The sequence below is a fragment of the Lagopus muta genome, chromosome 4 (assembly GCF_023343835.1).
Source record: "Lagopus muta isolate bLagMut1 chromosome 4, bLagMut1 primary, whole genome shotgun sequence".
NCBI classification, from domain to species: Eukaryota; Metazoa; Chordata; class Aves; order Galliformes; family Phasianidae; genus Lagopus; species Lagopus muta.
The window spans coordinates 69,011,191-69,033,900 of NC_064436.1; the positions used below are offsets into that span (position 1 = coordinate 69,011,191).

A 22,710-nucleotide genomic window follows, 5' to 3' on the forward strand; every position below is an offset into this window, starting at 1 on the left:
AGCAGGCTCTCTGACCTGACCATGCAGAAAAGGCTACAGGTGACCCATGTTCAAAGAGCTGCAAAGCATCTTCCCATGGTTTCCTCCCATGTGAACCCTCTGGTGGCCCAAATCAGACATGAAGCAGAACACAGCTCCTCACAGAAGGTTTCATTATGGTTGGAAAAGACCTCTGAGATTCCCAATCCATCCACCGTGCCCATTGACCGTGTTCCTCAGTGCCACATCTCCAAGGTCCCTTAACGCCTCCAGGGATGGTGACTCCATCACTCCCCAGGCAGCCTGTGCCAATATATGCAAACATCTCAGCAACCTCACTGCAGCCCCATTTGGCAATATCCTGCTCAAGGGGAAGGTTGAAGCTGCCCCATGACACAACACACTACAGCTGCACCATCTATGGTGACATCGGGTTCAGCTCTCCACTATACAACCTGGCTGCATTTCCCTCTGTCTGCTGCGCTGATCCTTGACCATCATTTCTCACAGCCCCTTGGCTTTTATTTCCAAGCAAGGCTCACCATCTCCCTTTTCCTCCCTTAGAAATGAAAGAGGAAATTTGGCTGCATACGATACGTAATTAATTGAAAGGCTCCAACTTACAGAGACAAAAGGAAAAAAAACAGAAGTCAGTTCAGTTAAAAAATTAATCTGCAGCTGACGAGTTGAGACTGGCTTTCTGCAAGCTAAAATCTTTCCCACATATTGCATAATGCTTTAAGGGCTGCCTGACAGCCTCAAGGCCACTAGAGTGCCTTCCCCAGGTAAAGCTAAGAGCATCTTTCAGATTTACAGAGCTTCCATTTCACCTCCACATGGTGACTTCCAGAAATCCAGTGGTTGGCAAGGCTGCCCATGGCAGGGAGGTTGGAACGAGATGATCTTTAAGGTCCCTTACAACCAAAGCTATTCTGTGAAATCACAGGAGGGGACTTTGGGAGCAAGGATTAGATGGATAACATGGGTAGGAAGAGTACTGCATGGAGAACTGCATGTCTAGAGCAGGAAAGTAAACAGCAATAACATATAAAATCACAAAGAAAAATGATTTTCTCCTCCCCATAGGATGGCAGAGTGGATTGCTGGCTGGGATGGCAATGAGAAGCTCCTGGGAAAGCCCATGCAGAGGACCAAGCAGGTTCATGATCCAGACTGGGCAGATCTTTGCAAGCTGCATGCAGCATGCATCACTTGCATTTGAAATGTCAACTGGGAGCTCAAGAAGTGCTACTGAGTTCAAAAAAAGGGATGAGAGTTATCAGCTTTGAGCAAAACTTGCTGCACATAATCATAAATGTTCCCTCACAGTGCAAAGGTCAGCCCAGGACAAGGGGAAAATGCCTTCCTGGCCCCATGCTGGTGTCTGTATTCCCTACAGCAAGCTTTGCCAGAGGAATCCTCCAGACTGCCTAATGCAGACGTACAACTTTGATTGGAAATGATCATTACTTTTCTCTCCTCACCAGCTGCCAAGAAAGCAGCAGAGGGGTGAACTTAGTGCTGTCTGTGAGCCAGCTGCATCAGGAGCTCCTTGAGATGTGAACTTCTCTGTGCATCCCAAAGGGACTGGCGAGCTCACGATGGAGTTCAAGATACCCTGGATGGTGCTGATGGGGTCTGCCTCTGCTACCACATCCCAGGCTGCTGAATAGTGCCATCTAGATCCTCAAGGGAGGAAATTCAAAGTTTAAGTCTGGTTGAAGAGGGAAAACCCATAGTTCTAACCATGTTTCTAGACATCAGCCACCTAGGTGTGCAATATTTCTGGTGCTCCTTCCTCCTACTGGAAATGAGCCCTGCCCTTCAGTGCTGCTTTGGGACATCCCATCCATCCCCATAAGCACAGCCAAGGGATGTTCCCACCAGGCTGATGCTGCATGCCACAGTGCTGCCACCAAGGAATCCCACCACTTTTCCTCATCCAATTTGGCCAAGCAGCCCCACTGGGTTTGCCAGACTCTACTCCATAGAATGGCTTAGGTTGGAAGGGACCATTCAGTTCCAACCCCTTGCCATGGGCTGTTTGCCCCCCACCAGATCAGGCCATCCATGGCCTTGTGCACCCACGCTTCTCTGGGCAGCAGTGTGGGCACCAGAAAGGCAGGTGGCTTTTCTCACCTCCTTACCACAGCTTGGGTGCATTGATCCAGGCTTGGCTTTAATTTAATGCCATTGCAAGGCACTGGGTAGATTGGGTAGATGTAGTTATGCTGTCATATCAAGGTAACACCATGCAAACAATAGCCCCTCATATCTCACATGACTCTGATGACTCCTAGCAATCAGTCATGCCTCACTCCCCCTCTCTCCCTGCCCCCATGGCCAATTTGCCCCTTCTCACTCTAGGGATGTTGCTCTCATCTTTTGCCAGATCTGTACCATCTTCTCACATCTGGAGCACATTTCCACTCTGCTTAATAAATCAAACAATAGTTTGCTCCTTCATGCTGAAGTTGAAGGGAAGTGGGACCACAGTGCTCCTCAAGGTTCCCTGCAAGGACACCAAAATCTGACACACAGACCCATCGCCAAGGGCTTGGAGGGATCACGCTACCTTTCCCCAGCCTACATGGTTCATCTATAGGTAATTTCCAGGGAACGAAAGATGACTTTTCATGGATCTTCCCATCCTTCTGCTCATTCTTTCTCTTCTCCTTTCTACAGCGCTTGAAGTCCACTTAATTTGGGAGAAGAAGCACACAGGGGTGATAGGATAGAGGACACCATGCTTCCTTCTGTGCCCACCCTGTTCTCCCACATCACCCACAGCATCCCATCCCAGGACTGGTGCTGGCTCAATCCCTCTCTTTGACCTCTATGTGAGCCCATCTGTGTTCCCAGGAAAGCTTATTGTTAGAATCTGCACCCACCTATCTTAACCAAACAAACAGCCGCTAGCGGAAGGGACACCCTTCCCAATCCAAGTCAGTTTCATAACAGCTGTATCCTATTCACTGTGCAGCAGTGATTTTAATCTGCAGCACAGACCCAGGCAGGGCAGTGGTCCCCTCCCAGCTCCCCTTGCCTATTGTAGGGAAATTTCCCCCTCAAATTATTTCTCTGTTCTTGCAGCCAGAGAGAGAAGGCATCTCCCATATCAATCCTGCTCCATCATAACCACCATCACAAGGGAGAAGTCCTCAAGCAGGGGGACAACGTGGCCTTCAGGCAAAACAATTTTGTTTGGAGGTTGAAGGACACATCACTAAACATGAGAAAGCTGGAGCCAGCTCTCTTGCATCCCTGCCCTGGGCTGGACCAGCAGTTGGAGGCACAAGAAGACATGAAGATGCTTCAACTAGATAATCTTTAACCTTCCAACCAACCATTCTATGGTTCTGTGCTGACTAAAGGATGGCTGGGTTGGATGGAACAGGTTGCCCAGTGAGGTGTGTGCTCCCTCCCTAGAGGTGTTCAAGGCCAGGCTGGATGGGGTTTTGAGCAACCTGGTCTAGAGAGAGGTGTCCCTGTCTACAGCAGGGGGTTGGAACTGGATGATCTTAAAGGTCCTTCCAACCCAAACCATTCTGTGATTCTATGACTTGTCTTTCTGCCTTCCTTCGTCTCCTTCCCAAAAAACAAAGCAGAAGTCTTCCATTCCCACCACAGCACCTCCTCGTACCATCTGTAATCACTGATGCAGATGCACATTAGGAAGATGCGTGTCATCCTGATGGTACATTCAGGATAGAATACACTGAATAGGGGCAGGTCACCTCTGACAGCACAAGGCATAAGGCAGGCACCATCACTTGTAATTCCCTCTTTGTGTTCTTCTTCTTCGTGCCAACAGAGAGAAGGGATGTGTCTGCTGGTACAGGATGAACCTCAGCCCTTATCTCAAGAGGTTCCATGGGGAAATACAACAAAATCCTCTATTGTTATGCAGGAAACACATCTTTCAATAGCTTTCGGCACCAAACCTGTCTCTGGGACCTTCCCTGTCTGCTGCTGACATCCCCTCTGACCTCGAGGACGGCGCTTCCTCCCCATCTCTCCACGTTGCAGTGAAGTTTTGGAGCATCAGGAGGGCAGCAATGCCCAGCCCTGGGCTACAGAAGACAGCATGCACAAAGCCTGTGGGCCCTACGTTGTGTCAGGGCAGAAGCAGCTCCCGGGCTGACAAGATAAAGAGTTAAAGCAAAGCAAAAGCTTCGGAAGAAAAACGGTTATGTAATAAATCAGAGATTAGAAGGCAGGAAGGTGTGCTATATAGAGGAATCAAAGTCCGGAACAGGATGTATATAAAGCAAATATTGAACTAACTTTGATAACACAGAAAAATAGAAGATTTTTGGTGGGGTTAACTGAAGGCTCAATTTTAACTATTATAAATTTCCTGTTTCACTCGTGTCGGGTGGTTTTACAGTGATCTATACAATACATTGTGTGCCTAATGATTTCCTAGCCATGAATGGGTCACTCAGATTTTACTTTCCATGCTCTTTTTTTTTTTTTTTCTTTTCTGTCTGTCCTGAAGCAATCATGCTATTGAAATCCTCCAGGCCTTGCCCATTGGGTGTTTTCTTTCCTACCAAGACATCAGACTAGCAAGAAGGTTTATTTTAAGCGAATTCAATAGAAGGGATCACACAAGCACCTTGTTGGAGGCGTACAATGGGAGCCGAACCCAGGGCTATTCAATTAACAAGTGTTCCATTTTCATGCAATTCCTGTTGTGAATTCATTACTTTAATTAGGCTGGCAAATTGCGAAGCCAACAAGGCACCATTTGTCTGCAGACACATAGGCTAAGAAATTCCACATCACAGAAACACAGAATTGCCTGGATTGGAATGGACCTCAAGGATCATCAAGCTCCAACTCCCCACCACATGCAGGGCTACCAACTCCACATTTAATACCAGACCAGGCTGCCCAGGGCCCCATCCAACCTGGCCTTGAACACCTCCAGGAACGAGACACCCACAACCTCTCTGGGCAGCCTGTTCCTAAAGCTCAGCTTCTTGCACCCATACTGTTAGGCAACACAAGCTTTGGCTTGGCTCTGCCTGCAGATGCCATCAGATGGGATGATGCAACTGAAAAGGAACTCTGCAGGGCACACCTGCAAAGCCCCTAACAGGTGTTAGAGAAGGGGTGTTCTTTGGCCTTTGGTAAATATTCAGAAAACTGATGGCAAAAGGAACAGAGTTGTCCTCCATGAGCACTGCTGGCTCATCACAACTCAAAGCATATTACTTATGGCCAACATTTTCTGAAAGTTTCCAGCTAAATACTCTTGGGACAAGAAAAAGCTGTTTTCCCTAACTTTTGCCCATGGAAAAGTAATTCTATAAGATGGAGCATCCCAGGACTACCACCTCTTTTATAAACCTAATAAGATGATGATTTTTACACTTTAACAATCAATCGCAAACTGATTTCAGATTAAGTCTTAGTTCCACTTGAGAAGTGACATCAGTAAACCCATAAGCTGAGGCTGTAGATTCCCCTACTCAAGCATCGAAGGCATGGTGGAAACCCTCCTTATTACTTGGTCAGCACTAAGATAACAACACAATCATAGAATGGGTTGGGTTGGAAGGGACCCCAAGGATCATCAAGCTCCACAGGCAGGGCTCCTAACCTCCAGATCTGGTTTTAGACCAAGTTCTAGCCCAAGGGATTGACTTAAGAATGCATGCCCCCATTAAGAACAGGGCCACAACACTCTTGGGAAAGCTAACGTAAATGATTTTGTGCAGCCTGTGCAGAAAAAGGCAGGCAAGGTGGGACTGTTCATTTGTCCCCGTTCGTTGCAGAGGAGTTGGACCAGATGACCTTTAAGGATCCCTTCCAACTCAAATGATTCTATGATTCTATGATAGCCCTCTTAATAGCAGCCTGATTTTAGACCAACAGAAGCCAAGGATGCAGTTTCAAGATCAGTTACAAACACAAGGAGCAGGATTTAGCTCTTGCATTTGGATATGTGCAACTATCAACTTACGGTAAAGCAGAGCTGGTTGAAGGACTGAGACAGCAAGTGTGAAGTCAGTTAACATCCCTCCACCAACTCATCATTAGAAGTCCATGTAAGAAGGTCTAAAAGAGCAGCTTAAAAAGTAAAAACACAACAATTTTGTTAAGTGTTCAGATTTTTGTTGAATATGAACTTGTCACTTTTCTGATCTTCTATATTCCTCTTAACTTTACCAGCTTAGAAAAGTAATAAATTAAAAGTAAAGGGGGTTGGATGATCGATGACCTCTGGAGGTCTCTTCCAACCTCTACAATTCTGTGATTCAATTCTGTAACACACTTTTAAAGGAAACTTCAACAATCAGCAATCCAAGGTGAGGAAATAACAAGCATAACTGAAGGAGCCAACCAGACAGCAGATGGATACTGTTTATTGGTTCTTTCCATCACATCTGAGTTACAGGTGTAAAAGTCACACAAACTGCAGGTATAAACATGTAAAACAATACAAAAATAAATGGAAAGGTCATTTCATATTTACCGAATCAAGTTGTGTAATAAATACAATAGGCAAAAAAAGCTTCACTCACACCATTCAGTTTGACTGAAGTTACAGTAGTGTTTGAAAAGACAAGTTTTTAACTTAACGCTGCAAATATTAAAGCATTGAGAACTAGTATCAAAGTGAATTTTGGCACGTTGTAAAGTGAGAAGTGTTACATCAGCGTCGGACTCGTGTAAAAACGAAGCAATTTCTCACTAGCTTTCTGAGGTACGTTTTTAAACAATCTAAAATTAGATCAGCAATGTAGTTCTAACAGCTCACAGTTCACAATTCACTATACTAGTTACAATTTTTCCCTTTTAAGAATACCAACGTATTCCAGAGCTTAAATCTGTGCAAATTCTGAAAAAAAATTTCAATTAAAAAACAGTAATAATTAAAAAAAAAAAAAAAAAAAAAGCAACTTAGTAGGGAACTTCTACATGCAACTTAAGTCCTCCCTGCAATCAGTCTCGTGAATTGCAAAGCGTAACACCAGGCTAACAGCACATTGCATGGCTTCGTATCAAACACTGCCCAAGTTGCAGACGTTCCTCTCCTAAGTTGGTCACATTTTTTTCTCCCTATAACTTCAGTAACTCCTGATCGCACTCATTCTCCGTGAGGGGGAAGAAAAACAAACAACACATCACCACCACGAGCTGCTAACATGAAGGTCAGCAAAGCATGTAAACCCCTTGAGGACTCTCAGCATTTCTTTCCCATCTCAGAAATGCCTGGACACAAAGTTACTGTTACCATATTGGTTTGTTTTTGTTTCTCTTTTTTTTTTTTCCCCTAAAATACAGTAAAAGATAACGGAACAGTGTTTAATGGCACTTTTTCTGTATCCAAACATTTGTGGTTTAGAAACGGTGCTTTTTGTATTCTATTTTAGTTTTACAGTAGCTAAAAAGTTTTCAAAACTAGATCCTTTAGGAGTAACTCCATCCTTACCCCGACTCCAAAAGAGTGAGGAAACCACATTTCCAGCTTATAAACATCTCTGATCAGAGTACAAAAGTTATGCTTTTCTAAAAAACAAAACAAGAAAGAAAAGTGCTGCTGACTGTTACAAATAACCCCCAAATAATCAGCAACTGCTAGCAGCAGCATCAGGCGTTTACACCTCTGAGTCCTCAAAGAGCTTCCTTTTAAACAGTATTTGTGCTAATATTCTTCACTAGGTTAAATTTTAAGTCCTTTCACCAAAACTGTTTTTCTTTTTTAAAGAAAAAAACAAAGAGGTTGCAAGCAATGCAACCCACGATGTCCATTTATTTTAGGCTTTGGGCATAAATGGCATCGTCTGCAAGGCACTGCTCTGTTTCAAGGATACCTCTGTCACAGTTTCACTGTTTCAGTAATTTTTCAGTTTTGAAGTCACAGTTAAAAGCTAAAAGAAAAAAAAATAATAACAATAAATTGAGGTAATCGAATTGTTTCAATACCAAAATATCATCGTTGAAATAGTACCAGTATGGTGAAAGGTCTTCCTAATACACAGCTATCCTCACATAGCATGCAGTACGGTATATCTGTATACTAGGCCTTCGTTCTGAGCTCTTCTGAGCTGGTTTTTGAAGAACACCTCCATGTGCACACGCTGCACACTTATTTCACTTGAGTTCACGGGGCATTTTTTGTTTGTGACGGATTGCTCCAGGCCCATCAGCCCCATATGAACCCCCGTGTTCAAGCGCTGCACAAATCGGGGCTCTTAAAAAGAGTTCAGCAGAGCAAAGCAAGCTACAGCATCTTCATCTATGGTTCAATCAATTGCACTTAAACCTACACGGTTGCTGACTTACAGCCATTCAGCCCCCGTTGTTTCTTCTGACGTCGCGCCGTCATTCCGCTATCCTAGATATATGGCTTTGCAGGTTAGATAACTGGTACTGAAAAGGAGCACGCCGGGTTTACGCTAAGTTGGCTGGCAAAGAATCCGACCTCACGAATCTCCCTAATGCCCCTTTTATTGCAGCGTTAGCTCCAGAATTCTGTTCCCTCATAACCCTGGTCTGATACGTCGCTTTGTGCTGCCAACTGCACTTAGTTCTGTAAACACCTGCTGGCCCCCTACATCCACTGCTAGCTACATTTCTCTACCAGGCACTACAGTATATTAAGACTAAACCCATAGCCATGCATAGATAAACTCACGAGCCTTATCACGATGCTCTATACCTGTAATAGGGTTACCCAGAAAGCCTAGATACACAACTATAGCTGGCTTTCACCGGCCTTAACAGGATACAAGTCGTTTATAAAGCCTCATGGTGTGCAAAGAAAAAGAATTCTTACGTTCAGACGACTTCTTAAATCTAGGAGGAAAGCTAGAATGAAACCTTATCAACATCTATATCCCAGTCTGCAGCACCTGGAATTCCACACCTGCACCATGGGACCACCACAGAGCAGGCATGGAGCCAGCTAGTAGCAACTCACACTGAAACCTCGCCAATGAAGTGTTTCAGGTTCTGATAGGCTTCTTGAAGTTTTGGCCATGTCAGATTCCAAAGGTAAAAAATAAATTCCATAAGCCACGTGCAGCCATAGGTTTTCATGGCGAGAGATAAATCTCATTTTTCTCCCATGGAAAGAAGCTGGGTTATGTATAGGTATTTCCTGTAAGAGATCATTCAATTTCTTACCATATTGTATACAACTGACCCTAAGACAGAACTATTTCTAAGGACCTGGAATGTCTTCACTTGACTAAATTCTGAATGCACAGCATGCTACGATAATCTGCTCATTCAATAAGCTTCAATAATGATGTTAAAGTAGCTTGCTAGGGTACCACATATTGATATTCCTACAATGAGGTATGAGGCCTCGCTTCAAGTTGCACCAAATTCAGTTAAAGGACACATCGCCCAGGTTCCCATTACAGAACCCTTTGGTGACTGTAGATGTCTGGGTGCATCAGTTCAGTGTTACAGTGTGCAAAGCTTCCCAAATTCTTTCCTATTTCAAGTACATCTTTCGATTTTTATTTTTTTTTTTACCTTTGGAAACAAGAAGAGCAATTCTTTAGCTAAGGAATCCTGGCTTTTCATGCTCTCCTCCTTTGCTTGCTCTGCTTAGTCTTTGCTACTCAAGTAGGAATCGTTTAAGCAACAGCAAGTTGTACATTCTAGAAAACACGACATCAATTGCTAGAACAGCACTGGAAAGGAAGAGGTATCTCCACCTGTCTCTCCTTTCACCTTGAAATGTATAAACATCTTTTCTTTAAATAGTCAAAATTTTGACCGCAGATTCAGACCGTGCAGAAGGTTTTGTAAGACACCCTTGGGAGCAGAGCAGAGGTTTGTGTGTCCCCCCATTTCTCGCTTTAGGAACACCCTTACAGCAGCAGGATTGGGAACTCCTCAGAGCTTTTGACATCCCCCCATTTCTCGCTTTGGGAACATCCCCCCAATCCTACATAACTGAAGTATACCACTGCTCTTCAGTGCCCATGGGCAACATGGTTCAAGGGACATCCAAGAGATTAAAGCAGATTGATTCTCTGCACTTTGGACCAATTCCACACTTACATTCTGACCTGCTAGGAAATACAGCTTTCTTTTTTCTTTTTTTTTGTCTTCTTTTCAAGACATTTCCACTACTAGCCAGAGATTCCAGGTGATGCTTTTTACAGTCTGGAATTAAGGTGAAGTGGAAGCAAACCTGACAGTACAAACAGCTAAGCAGTTACCATAGTAAAAATGCCAACCTTACAGGAATGATCTTAGTTTCAAAAGGAGTGCAGAAAACTGATATTTCACTTAATTTTCTACCAGCAAGGACAACAGCATTTTTGGTTACTGACAATAAGTGGTCTAGAAGTCCACAGAATACACGTGCTTATGTCTTCTGCTCAAAGAGATCGTGATACTCTTGCTCTTCTAGTTCTCTGTTGTACTTCTCTATCTCCCTGTTGGCTTCTTCCAAGTAATCGTTCATGAATTGGTCCATTACTGATTTTGAAAAGCTAAGGAAAATAAGAACATTTGTGCCAACGGTGTTTGTTACAAAAGAACAGATTGGAAGGATCTGCCAGCTTAGGGACACTGACTGAAAATAAATCCAATGCAATACTTTCCAGGAGTCCCACAGTCAGACCCAACCACAGCTACTCTTCATTAATGCAGAATAAAGGAGCTTCCCATGAGAAATAAAACATGACAGCAGAATTACAGCAGGTTTGCGGATGTTGATAGCTACTTTAGTAAGTGAAAGTCAATAAAATCAGCCCAACACAGACCTGCCAGAAGTGCCTGCACAAACATCATCTCCTCCCCAGCCCCAGGATCCTGATGGTGTAAAGGTTGAGTGAAGAGCGGAGATGAAGTTCACTGTTACCTCATTTTCTGCCAGTGTTACACAGCCAGAAGTCTGCTGATAGAAAATGTAAACTTGTCTCATAGGAACGCAGACATATCTGTTCTTAATCCCAAACAGAAGCCACTCATGTTTTTGTGATGTTTACCTCAGTTAAAGTGAGGTCAATAGGGAATTTAAGACCACTGTAAGACTGAAATTTCAGTGATAAAACAAAGGCAAATAAAACTACAATAGAGATGCAGAGAAACAAGAAGAACAGAAATACATTGGAAGATGAGTATTACTATGGAGTTTCTTGCCAGAGACAAGAATACAGTCAGGTTTAAATAAAAATTAAAAAAGAAAGAAAATCAATATGGTTCTAGAAAGAAAACCAGAAGACTCTGCTTTGGCTCTAGCTCTTTTTGTAACTGATATCAAACAATACCAGTAAGGACAAAGCATTTGCAAACAAACATATATCACCATTAGATAAGTGCATCGTACTGCTTCCTAAGCTGAAGTACTTTTAAAATAAGATTTTAAATGTTCAAACGAGTTTAAAAAGTGATTACAGAAAATGCACCACTGCACATGGGTCATATTTCTGCTTTGCATCCAGAGAAGGCTCTGGGGAGGCTTCATTGTGGCCTTCCAATGCTTGATGGGAGCGTATGAACAGGAGGGGGAACGGCTGTTTACAAGGGTGGATGGTGATAGGACAAGGGGGAATGGTTTTAAACTGAGACAGGGGAGGTTTAGCTTGGATATTAGGAGGAAGTTTTTCACCCAGAGGGTGGTGAGGCACGGGAACAGGTTGCCCAAGGAGGCTGTGGATGCCCCATCCCTGCAGGCATTCAAGGCCAGGCTGGATGTGGCTCTGGGCAGCCTGGTCTGCTGGTTGGTGACCCTGCACACAGCAGGGGGTTGGAACTGGATGAGCATTGTGGTCCTTTTCAACCCAGGCCATTCTATGATTCCACAATTTGAATTCCAGCTTCGCCACAAAGACACAGGCAAAGCAAGAATGATACCACAGCAAAACAAACCAACCTGATTGCTTTTACTTTGGTGCAAAAATGTCCATTTAGAAATGTCATCAGCTGTAGCCAAGAATTAAGCAACACTGCACAACTAATTGGTTTGAGAAACATTCTTTTGACAAGCTGGGGTCCACAAATCATCCATTGCACGTGATCACATGCAGCAATTTAGGGGATTGGGTTTTTTTGGTTCTACTTTGCTTCCCAGATCATACCTCCAAAGAAAAAAAAAAAGGTGTTTTAAAAAGTTTTAAGTGGCAAGTACCAGTAAACAAACTGGCTCTCCAGTGCATCACCTGCTTTGGCAGCCTACAAGTCAGATCTGCAGTCTGTAGCCTTCCTACCTAATCCTTCACCAAAAAATGCACTTTAAAGGATACACGGATGGTAATCCATTTTGTCACCAAAAAAGTTCACAAACTGTGTGCCGTTGTAAAAATAACCAGCTGGAAGCGGATCCAAGTGGCGTTTCACCTAAAGTAAGAAAGAATATACTGCATATTAAACACTTATACGTGAAAATTGCTTAGATACAGACCTAACAAGCTTAAACAGAGAGGAAAAACTCCTTCTTCAGCAGCCAGGCAAGAAGTTACAGCACCTGGCTAAAAAGTAGCACTCTGAAAATGCTGTATGAGAAATGATATTTACACAAAGGGTATTCAGCACAGCAACACTCATCACAGCCATGCCAAACTTTTAGTACTCCAGAGATAGCACTTACATCCCAAAGATAGTTGATAAAGGCAGGATAAGGCTTTTGGGATCCTAATTTGGACATGATAATCTGTACAATACAGTGCAGGAAGAAAAGATGGGTAAAGCAGACCATTACATCCTATAGTTTCCCCCACTTTTCAGGGCTTACTGAGATAAATGCCTACACAACACCAAGATTTATCTCTCAATTCCCTCCTGGACAGACTCATCTATGTTCTGAGTATATAAAGAGACAGTAAATGCTATAATTTAGTGTTCAGCACACTTGTTATGGCAGATATGGGAGGTGCTCTATCCTACAAATGGATACTTGAGAAAAATCACCCAGAAGGACCTGTTATTAATTGCTTCTACTTACATGAATGTTTTTTATTTCCTGAAGGGTGAGCATTCCTCTGGTTTTCAGGGCTTTCCTCTGAGGTTTCTGTATAAAGGATTAGACCCCAGTTAGACACCTTCTGTACAACAGTGTGCCATTACAGTTCAGCTACATTAGAAAAACAGCAAAGTACTTCCTTGAAAATGCAGATTAACCCACGCTTGAGACACGCAATTCATTTTAAGTTCCAAGCTTTAAGAAGATTAAAACAGTATTTCACAGAGTGCTCTCTTACGTGGACAAAAAAATCTGTCTCCATATATTACCTGTGTGATATATGCAGAGCATGAGATATCATTACAGAAAATGCATACCTCCTTGAAGTAACCTGCAGGAAACTTATTTCCCTTCCCACACAGTGTTCTTGAGATACTATGCAAATCCTATCCCATTAAAAAAAGTAATTAGGAGCATCTTTAATTAAGACGTTCCAAAATGGCATCATAAAAGGGCAGAGTTGGAACTACAGATTCAGGATCCAGCTGAAGTACTAAAATAAACTATCTGTATGGTTCAACAATTTCCCAAGACCTTCACCTTCAGTCTGACAAAACTGCTGGTACTACTTGGCTTTGTAGGAGAAAACTTCTCATCCCACACTCCTGGTCAGGCTGTGCCTGTGTCTGAGAAGTTAGAAAGAGATCACTGCTGCAAAATGTGCTTCCAAAGCTTCTTATGGCACATACCCCATTCCCTACCTGTGTTGTGTATGTACACTAACAGGATCACAAATGCACACACATTTAGTGTGCATAGCTGTACACTAAAATATAGCAAGAACAAATGAAAAAGCTAGACCCTCTGTTTTAGTGCATTATTTGCCAAGGAGATTTAATTTAAGGACTCAAAACATGTTTTCAGCATTGTTCAGCTACTCCAGGATTTATTTCATACTACATTTTAGCTTTGGGCAATCACATCTCAGCTTAATCATCTCGTGCTTATTCTGGAAATACTCCATTTACTCAAGTGTTCAAAAGCAGATCAATCCATGAATATGCTATAGCAGTTATTAAAACAACAAGCATTTGCAAACTATTAGTCCTCTCTTTGAAATACAACTTGCACTCTGGAATGCTAATAACACCTTGGCAGAAGAGAAAGGAGATTAATGAAAAGGTTTCATCAAGACACTCAGATTTCACCTTTCATTGTTTAGAAATACCAAACAGGTCACGCTCAATAGAAGTAAACATGCCCACGAACCTGTTTTGCAGTTTCTCTGAGCCAGTCTTTTATATCCTCTTCCTTAAGGGAGCAGCCAATGAACACAAGGAAGTACTCCTGTTGACCGCTGCAATCTCTGCTATCATGTCTTGAATCAGGAGGAGTTGGCCCCTCCTGAACAGGCACAAGGCTTAGCGAGTTGGATGACGTGTTGTGACAAACCTCAATCACTTTGTCAGAATCTATTGAGGAGAAGACAGAAGAAAAAGGCGCCTCGATAACTTGCTCATCTGATTTAACACCAATGCATTGGTGTGTTTCCAAATACAACCGCATGCAATACAACCCTAAACTGCAGAAGTAATATCTTGCCCTTACCTGAAAACTTCACTTTGCCCATGATATGATATATGTTTCCAGAAAAGGGACTTGGCTTGAGCAGTGACTTAATTGCTGTTAGAAATGGAGGACAAACACGTTATGTCACTTCTTGCTCTTCTCCCTGGCGCAGTTTCTCATCAGTCCTATGCTACAGGTCTCTAATCCACATCCTAATGCTTTAGGGGGAAAAGCTGCAGTGTCCCCCCAGAGCTCCCACTACAGAACATTTCTACACGTTCAACTCTCCTCTATGGGGTAGGTGGGAAATAATGTGTTCAAGCATAGTGAACGCTTACAGTGCGTGTGGAAAGTAAAGTGGTGCTCCTTAACACTGCTTTGCTATGGAAAGAAGGAAGGGCATGGTTATACATCTGGTCTAGGAGCCTAACATGCAGCTGAGCCTATTTTCTAGTAACTACAAATAACTGTTGGGCACAAATAGTAGGAATTGATCCTCTCTTACAAACTGCAGTTCCATACCAATAAATGAATGTGAATTTAAAATAAAAAGCAAAACACATGAAGATAACTGTCTCAGCCTTTAGACTTTACATCTTTATCTGAACAAAATCATGGGTCAGTTTTCTAGGGCAGATGCTAAAGGTCATTTACTGTACTTCAAGGAAGGAAAGCTGCATATTCAATTAAAAGTTTGCTTCAGCAGTAATTAAAGTGCTACGTCAGTGTCTTCCTTTCCTTCTACTCCTCAGCCTTTTAAAGTTGGATTTAAGTCAAGTCAGTCAAAGTTCACTTGTACCTTTACATTTGGTCACAAATCGTGTTTTTTCCAGAGGACGGCTAAACCACACACAGATCTGAACCATGGGAGGAAAGACAGACCCAGCTCCGTATTTACCTTCATACCTTGAGACAAAAGAAACAGATTTCAAGAATGAAAACACACACATCTGTGCTTTTCACCTAGCAAATCTCTTAAAAAGAACCTTCATTATTTCACTACAAGTGGCTTTTTCTCATTGCAATAAAAACACCAGGGTTTTTTTTCCTACAAAGAAATCCATTAAGGCCCTGGAACAGGTTGCCCAGAGATGTGGTTGATGCCCAATCCCTGGAGACACTCAAGGCCAGGCTGGATCAGGCCCTGGGCAGCCTGATTTAGTCATGGTTTCCCTGTTCATTGCAGGGGAGTTGGACTGATGGCCCTCAGAGGTTCTTTCCAACTCTAAGGATTCTATGATTCTACAAAAGGGTGATATGAAGCCTGAGATTGTTCAAAGTGCTTAGCAATCATTCTGATGTTCTTCTGCTACTAGTTTTTTTCCCCTTACATGCTATCTACTTACTGTTCTTGCACACTATCAAATACATTAACCGTTATCTAAAGGTTTTCTCTCTTTTCTTTGGTCCCCATGCAATTTGCACACTCCCAGCCTTGTGCCAATCCACTTTAGGAACCCCGCTCATTCCAGATTTTGAGTAAGAATTATGAACAAAGAATATACACGTGTATAAAGGACTGGCAAGGCAAGGCACATAAATCATACTTCCAAAGCTATCAACATTACTAGGAAAACAGTCAGCCAGGAGTTCTAACAGCTGACAAGTTTACATTTCCTGCCAAATAGGTGTAGCAGATAACTACAACAAGATGTGCAAAGCACCCCAAATAATGAAAACTATCACTATGAATTAAAAGCAAAGCTTGGTACAACTTATTATTGAGCCCTCAAGCCTTTGCCAAGACTGTCAATAAAGATGCAGCTTTTCCTTTTCTTTTTTTTTTAAATAAATAATTGTTCTGCTAATAGCAAGTTCATTCCAGTAAGGCTGAATAGCTGTCAGAATGAAATTACTCTCATCATTATTGGCCTCACCCATCCCAAGCCTTCCCAGCTTATTCCCAGAGGGTACTTTTCTATTCTTCTTAAAAGCAACAGTAATCTGCCATTGATTTAAATGGTGTCCAGAAAGGATCCTGTTCCCCTTAAAAGGACAGCAGTTGTGTATCTGCTATGAATACTCATCAGCTCTCTTTCAAAAATGATTTACAAAGCTATTTTCTGTTCCAAATGAGTAGTCTTAAAAAGAGTATAAATTAAGTTAGAGAGACTTTTTAATCTTCAAGTTAATTAGAAAAATAGTTTTAATATTTCTCAGTCTAGATACTTGCCAGCCAGGATACATTAAATATCGAGCTCTAATCTTCTGAGGATTTGAGAAACTGCTTTCTGAGAGAATTAATTCAATATCTTCATTCCTACAGAGGGATAAAGACGAACATTTTTAATTTATGACCTCAATAAAAAGGACACTATCTGTATTCTGCTTAAATAAAACAGAATATGTTAGCCACAGTAAATTAGAGTATCTTCCCACCAGTATGACAGTGACAGTGAGATAAATCACACTCTGCAAGCAAAAACATACGTTTCCTATTCTCTATATTTATACAACCATAAAAGTAAGGGGAAGGTGCCTTTTGCATTAGAAGCAATTAAGAAAAATAGGCATCTGTCTAAGTTACCAGAGTAAAACAAGAGAATACAAGCTTCTAAAGGCATGTGTCCCATCTGCCAAGAGTGACAAATGGTGGATGGTGATTAACATTACCTCGTTACAATCCCATTTTCCGCCAGGATGAATGAAACAGCAGGATTTGCTGCTCGGATGAGGCTCTGCAGCTGCACAAGGAGCGGATGCCTCTGCTCTGTAGCATGACTTGTGAAAATCACATTACTCACCAGCCCTGTGTAAGGAAATCAGAAGACAGCATACACAAGTCAGGTGCACAGCAGTGACTAAGAACTGGTTCTCTCAACTCTCAACTCTCTTGCCTGCCCAAAGGAACCCAGAAGCCCATCTAACTTCACACTGGAACAGTGAACAACCATCACACACAGAATTATAAACTATTTTGCTGCAACACTGAGGGCGGCCAGCTCAGAAGCCCATTTAACACAACTGTAAGCATGAGGGGATGGCACCTCCTGAAGGAGAGGATTCTTTTCAGTCGCTGCAATGACTCAAAGAAGAGCTCTGATAATCTTGTGTTTCAGTGAAAATAATCTTACAAGACAGCCTTAAAAAATTAGCCTACCAAACACCAGGGGTTGGCCTCTTCTCCCAGTTAACTAGAGATAGGATAAGAAGCGATGGCCTTAAGTTGTGCCATGGCAAGTTCAGGTTGGATATTAGAAACCATTTCTTCTCTGAAAGAGTGGTCAGGCACTGGCACAGCTGCCCAGAGAGTGGTGGGGTCACTGTCCATGGAGGTGACAAGAGTGAAGATGTGTCACAGAGGGTCATGGGCAGTGGGCACGGTTGGGGTTGGACTTGGTCATCTCTTTTCCAACCTTAAAGATTCTGCTAACATCAATCATCAAAGACGACTTGACTAATGAGGAAGAAATACTCAAGGATTTATCATCCAACTAATTTCAGTGTTCCAGGATCTCTACTTCACAATTACGTTGAGGCAGTGTTACACCAGAATGAATTTCAGGCCAGCAAATTTCTTCACCAAAGAGGAGCTCCAGGTTTTTCAGATATCCCTGGGATGTCAATAATTGTCCACAATGTAGAAGAAATGCTGTTCCTTTGCTCAAAAAAGTGCGTGTGCAGCTTGAATCAAACACTTCCCTCTAAGTGCAGGTATAGCATGAGGCAGCCCAGTAAACTCTTCAACTACCCATGAATGTTTGAACCAGGACACATTCCACCTTAACACCATTAAAACAGAACACGTAATGAAGTTCACCTCGTCATCTGCTGCCTGAAGTTATTCCTATAGAATAGTCTATAGAAGTGATAGAAGTCTTGAGAGTGCACTTATCCTGGCAGTGGTTTCCTTGCACAGAAATCTGGAGTTGAACTCAATGACCCTTGTGGGCCCCTTCCAGCTCAAGATTTTCCATGTCTCTACGGTTCTATGGATTTCTATGCCAACCATACTAGGTTACCATTATGCCATATGCTCCCATTAACTGTTACTTGCATCACTGACCTTTCCAAGCTAAGATTTTAATAACACATGCCAACTACCACCATTAGTATTTCTGTTTCTTAATCCTCCACAGAATTTTCCACTCCAATTTCAGAAACATCTATAATCTTCTGCACTACACAGTTCCCTTGAGAGAGACTAGGGAAAAGAACAGCAAGCACATTTAGGAATTTAAGTCACATAAATGCTTGAAATTACTACGTAGATCATGCAATTAAGATGAAAATTATGAATCAGCTCATCAACAACCACCACAATGTGGGTGTGCTAAATGCAGTGTGTGGTTTTTTTTCTTTTTTTTTTTCTTTTTTCTTCCTTTTAGCATCTTCGAAATTGATACTGATTTAAAAGCAAAGCTTAATTAAAATGCTAGTTACACTTTCTGTGAGGTTGGGACAATAAACAGTCTGTGTCATAAGTGCTATGGAGAATATCTTACAATTAGAATAGCTGTGCCTGGGAGAGAAAAGGTAATCGTTAGCATCTAAGCTGGCAAAGCCTGAAGTTCAGAAGATTCAAGGAACAAAATACCCAGCAAATCCAAGAACTGGAGAAATCTCATCCTATCCTTCTCACTCATACTCTTCTCCACCTGCTTCCATTGCTTGTCTCTAAAGCAGACAGCTCTAAGGTGCTAGCTGGCATTCCTGTTGTAAGCTCCCACACAGCCTTGCAGGAAACAAAATCTGTGGAACTTGCAGGCTTCAGCTGCACACACCTATGGATACAACTTGGAGGCTTCTTGTATTAACTGGCAATGGTCAACAACGCTGTGTTGATGGACAGGTGGTGCAACCCCAGACTGTCTGAAGCAGCCCACACAGCTTTATTACTGATCATTTTGGTCTTTTCTATTTGAATTGTCACTGTCATCTGTATTTCTTGCCTGTAGCCACGTGTATCTTTTCTTTATGCTTGTACAATGTACAGTGCAATGCTGTTTCGGCCCATAAGTGCTGCAGTAACACTAACACTACTGGGGTGCAGAAGACAAAAAGGTGAGGACAAGCATCTCCCAGTGAAGGTCTTGTTGAGCATTGCTCCTGTTGAGCCAGCAGCCAAGTCTCTGAGCTGTGCATAAAGCTGGATCTTGCATTCCCTCTCGCTCTTCCTTACTCCTCTGCAGTGACACATCTATAGTGTTTGCATTTCCACAACCTACAATACTCCTGATTTTTCAGCAGGGGTGCTGGAAATAAAAGCTTTGTTCATTCCAAGCCACTTCACGTTTATTCTACTATAAATGTGATCACAGGATGGCTTGGGTTAGAAGGGATCCCAAGGGTAATCAAGTTCCAACCCTCCTGCCACAGGCAGGGCCACCAACCTCCAGACCTGGTGCAGATCAGGCTGCCCAGGGCCAATTCTGTATGTGTGTCACACTCTCAAACTTTCCAGACATCTCAGTTCAAAGCAGTTTTCCTCCTAGAACTTTTTAGACAAAGATTTGCTTTGAATGAACTGATCTCTAGGCTATCTGATGTCACGTTTTCTATCTGCCAACTAGACGACAAAACCTTGCAACATGCAGAAACAATTTGCTGCCAAAAGAACATTTTTCTAAGTCTCAATGCTTCTTCTCTTCAGCACTGGGTTCATAGGGAAAATTAGCTATTCTTGTTCTAAGCATTTCTTTTTATTTTAATTTTTAAATTGCTAAACTAACAAATGAGAACAAAGCACTGATCTATGTAATTGCACCTACATACTTTCCAGTCTGCTCATGACTTCATTCTTTTGGGTTTCATTTTTTGGGGGGCTCCCTTCACACACACAAATAAAAAGTGGCATAATTCTGGCAGCAAATCAGAGCAGTACAGAGTCTGAACAGCCACAAGAAGAGAACGCAGCAGAATCTTGCTTTGACAACTGCATTTAAAACAAAAACATAGTCATGGAGTTGAGACAGGATCAGAAAGTCATGCCATGGTAACAGTGGTCTGAATGTACCTTCAAATCCCCACTGTTCCTGGTTTATCTGATTTCAGGCTGCTTAAAATAAAGATTACTTAACCTGTGAAGGTGCTACTGCTATTGCAAATTAAAACTACTTGATGGTAGGTCAGGAAGCCCACTGACACTAATAAGTGCCCTAGGTTCCAAGTCTGACAAAGAAAATGATGCAGTAAACGTTTCATTTCAAGAGTCAGGACATAAAACTGAATACACAGGTAAGAAACAGCTCTTTTGCAGGTGTGCTTGTCTGTTGCAATGTCAAATGAAACTCAAAAGGATCCCCCATATGGTATGAAGAACTGGTTATGGGAAAGAAGCTACCTAGCTCACTCTTAGCTTTTTAAAACAGGAGGAATGGAAGGAGAGCTCTGCTTCCTCATACTTAGCCATAGAAAAGATGGGTAAGTATGAGGAAGCAGAGCTCTCCTTTCAAACCCCATCCATTTGGCAGCTAGATTAGCAACACATAACGAGTTATAGCAGCTTCAAGGAAACAGTTTGACTTATGGCCTTCAGAAATCCATTCTCCAGGAGAGAACAGTTAGAATGTATCAACATACAGGTTATTATATCCTCTCCATGCACCTACATAGAGAGAAATTGTCACTTCTGCACAGATGGTTCTTACTGAAAGAGCTCATCACCACCTCTGACTGCGTGCATTTACAGTGTATTTATCCGGCCTCACCACTCACTACTGGCTCAGCTACTTGTTCTGCACAGCTTACAGTCAAGAGCAATGACACATACCTTGTGAGCACTGGTCCAAGAACTTGGGAAAAAGCAGTCTGCAATAGAAGAACAAAAGTTTACATACAGGCAGTTGGTATTACTTCTGCATGTCCAAATGAATGGCAGCATTTGAATCGAAGGGACACTGACAGCTGGAGTCTTACCACTCAACCCACTGTCATGTTGCCCTTCCCATATCTATACGTAGGGATGTTCCAGTTATGTTAGCATTTTGAAGAGCTCGTCCCCCAGAACTTGCTGAAAAGCAAGTTGCCACCATGCAACCTATTCTGTATTCTAGGAACTCAGAAAGAAATATTGAAGTCTGTTTAAAAAAACAAACAACAAAAACAGGAATTGTGTTCAGCTTGCCCTAAAGAACTGTGCCTTCTGAATACAGGAGGGAATTCCTTCTCAGAAGATATTACATAATGCTTTCTGACCATTTTAGGCCACATCTGCTATTGTATCAGACAAGTAGCAATTATTTTTATTAACTTTTTCCCACAGAGAAATGCTGTGAACAGGAGACAGTACCTTATCTGTTTGTATTTAACAACCTATCCCCTGTCCTGGCTTGCTGTTCAATGCTTTACCCTAGCAAATGAAAGAATCAAATCTCCAGAGCCATAAGCTTTCTGGGGCCAGGAAAGGATTTTGCTCCTCTTGACAGCAAAAGTTGTAAGTCAAACATCAAAAATCACTCTTTTTGACACTCATGGTGAAACTGCCAAAGTTTTCCAACTGAAAGATTTGTCATTGGCAGTCCGTGGCTCATTTGTAAGCTCTTATCAGCACAAACTTCAAAGTGAGACATAAATAGTCTACAGCCTAGGCTAAGCCTCTTCCTTCAATTGCTACTGCACTTCAGTAGGCAAACAATGTTAGTCAAAGGCTTGCAGGCTATTGCTGCTATAAATACCACACTCAGTGCCATGAGCACAAAACACTGAGGGAAGGAATTGGTCTCTACTATAACTTGCAAAAGAATAAGTTTGAAGAGCAACTCCAGCATCCATTCACCAACATTTTATGTAGTTCCTATAGCTTACAATCTTGGCCATGAAAATCCCCAAAAGCAGCAAGGTAGCACGTATTATTGGCTAGTGCAAAGCACAGAAGTTAATGGTTCATGTTTTGAGAACCACACTATTTTAAAATGTTACCTATTTGGCTTTCTAATGGATTTATTCCCAACCTGCCTCTGGGGTAATCCAGGATATCAGATTTTTAATACTTGCAATGCTTTTGCCTCTCTGCTTTGCCATTCTTTTTCACTACGTTTGACTGCTTTCCTTACGTTCCACGCTTTAAATACAAGAAATCTTCATTTAACATTCCAAAACAGTGATAGAAACAATAACCCCAAATGAGATGTGTATCCCATTTACACAACACTCATAAGAAAGACTACAAAAAAAAACAAACACAAAGCAGGACAACTATCCAGATTTAACAAAATATTATTCACATTACACATTATTGGAGGAGTATGCTAATGCCTCGTTTATCCTTCCACACAATAAAGTTCTATTAATATTGTGTATAATTACACACCTAGTCCAAATCAAATTTCATTATTATG

General features: G+C 42.1%; 2 protein-coding genes across 2 annotated transcripts in view; one reads left to right on the plus strand and one right to left on the minus strand.

Moving 5' to 3' along the window:
• The window catches only part of PTPRA (protein tyrosine phosphatase receptor type A), a 553,533-nt gene that overhangs the window by 522,864 nt on the left and 7,959 nt on the right, over positions 1–22,710 (plus strand). The gene's annotated exons all lie outside the window — the stretch shown is intronic.
• DNAAF9 (dynein axonemal assembly factor 9) overlaps positions 6,337–22,710 on the minus strand; it is a 67,373-nt gene continuing 50,999 nt past the window's right edge. Inside the window, exons 29-37 of the mRNA XM_048943616.1 lie at positions 21,144–21,181; positions 17,045–17,180; positions 16,605–16,691; positions 15,231–15,337; positions 14,471–14,545; positions 14,132–14,334; positions 12,905–12,970; positions 12,207–12,300; positions 6,337–10,437 (exon numbers count right to left, since the gene is read on the minus strand). Of these exons, the coding sequence (XP_048799573.1) occupies positions 10,325–10,437; positions 12,207–12,300; positions 12,905–12,970; positions 14,132–14,334; positions 14,471–14,545; positions 15,231–15,337; positions 16,605–16,691; positions 17,045–17,180; positions 21,144–21,181 (919 nt within the window). The 3' untranslated portion in view covers positions 6,337–10,324. The remainder of the gene's footprint in view (positions 10,438–12,206; positions 12,301–12,904; positions 12,971–14,131; positions 14,335–14,470; positions 14,546–15,230; positions 15,338–16,604; positions 16,692–17,044; positions 17,181–21,143; positions 21,182–22,710) is intronic.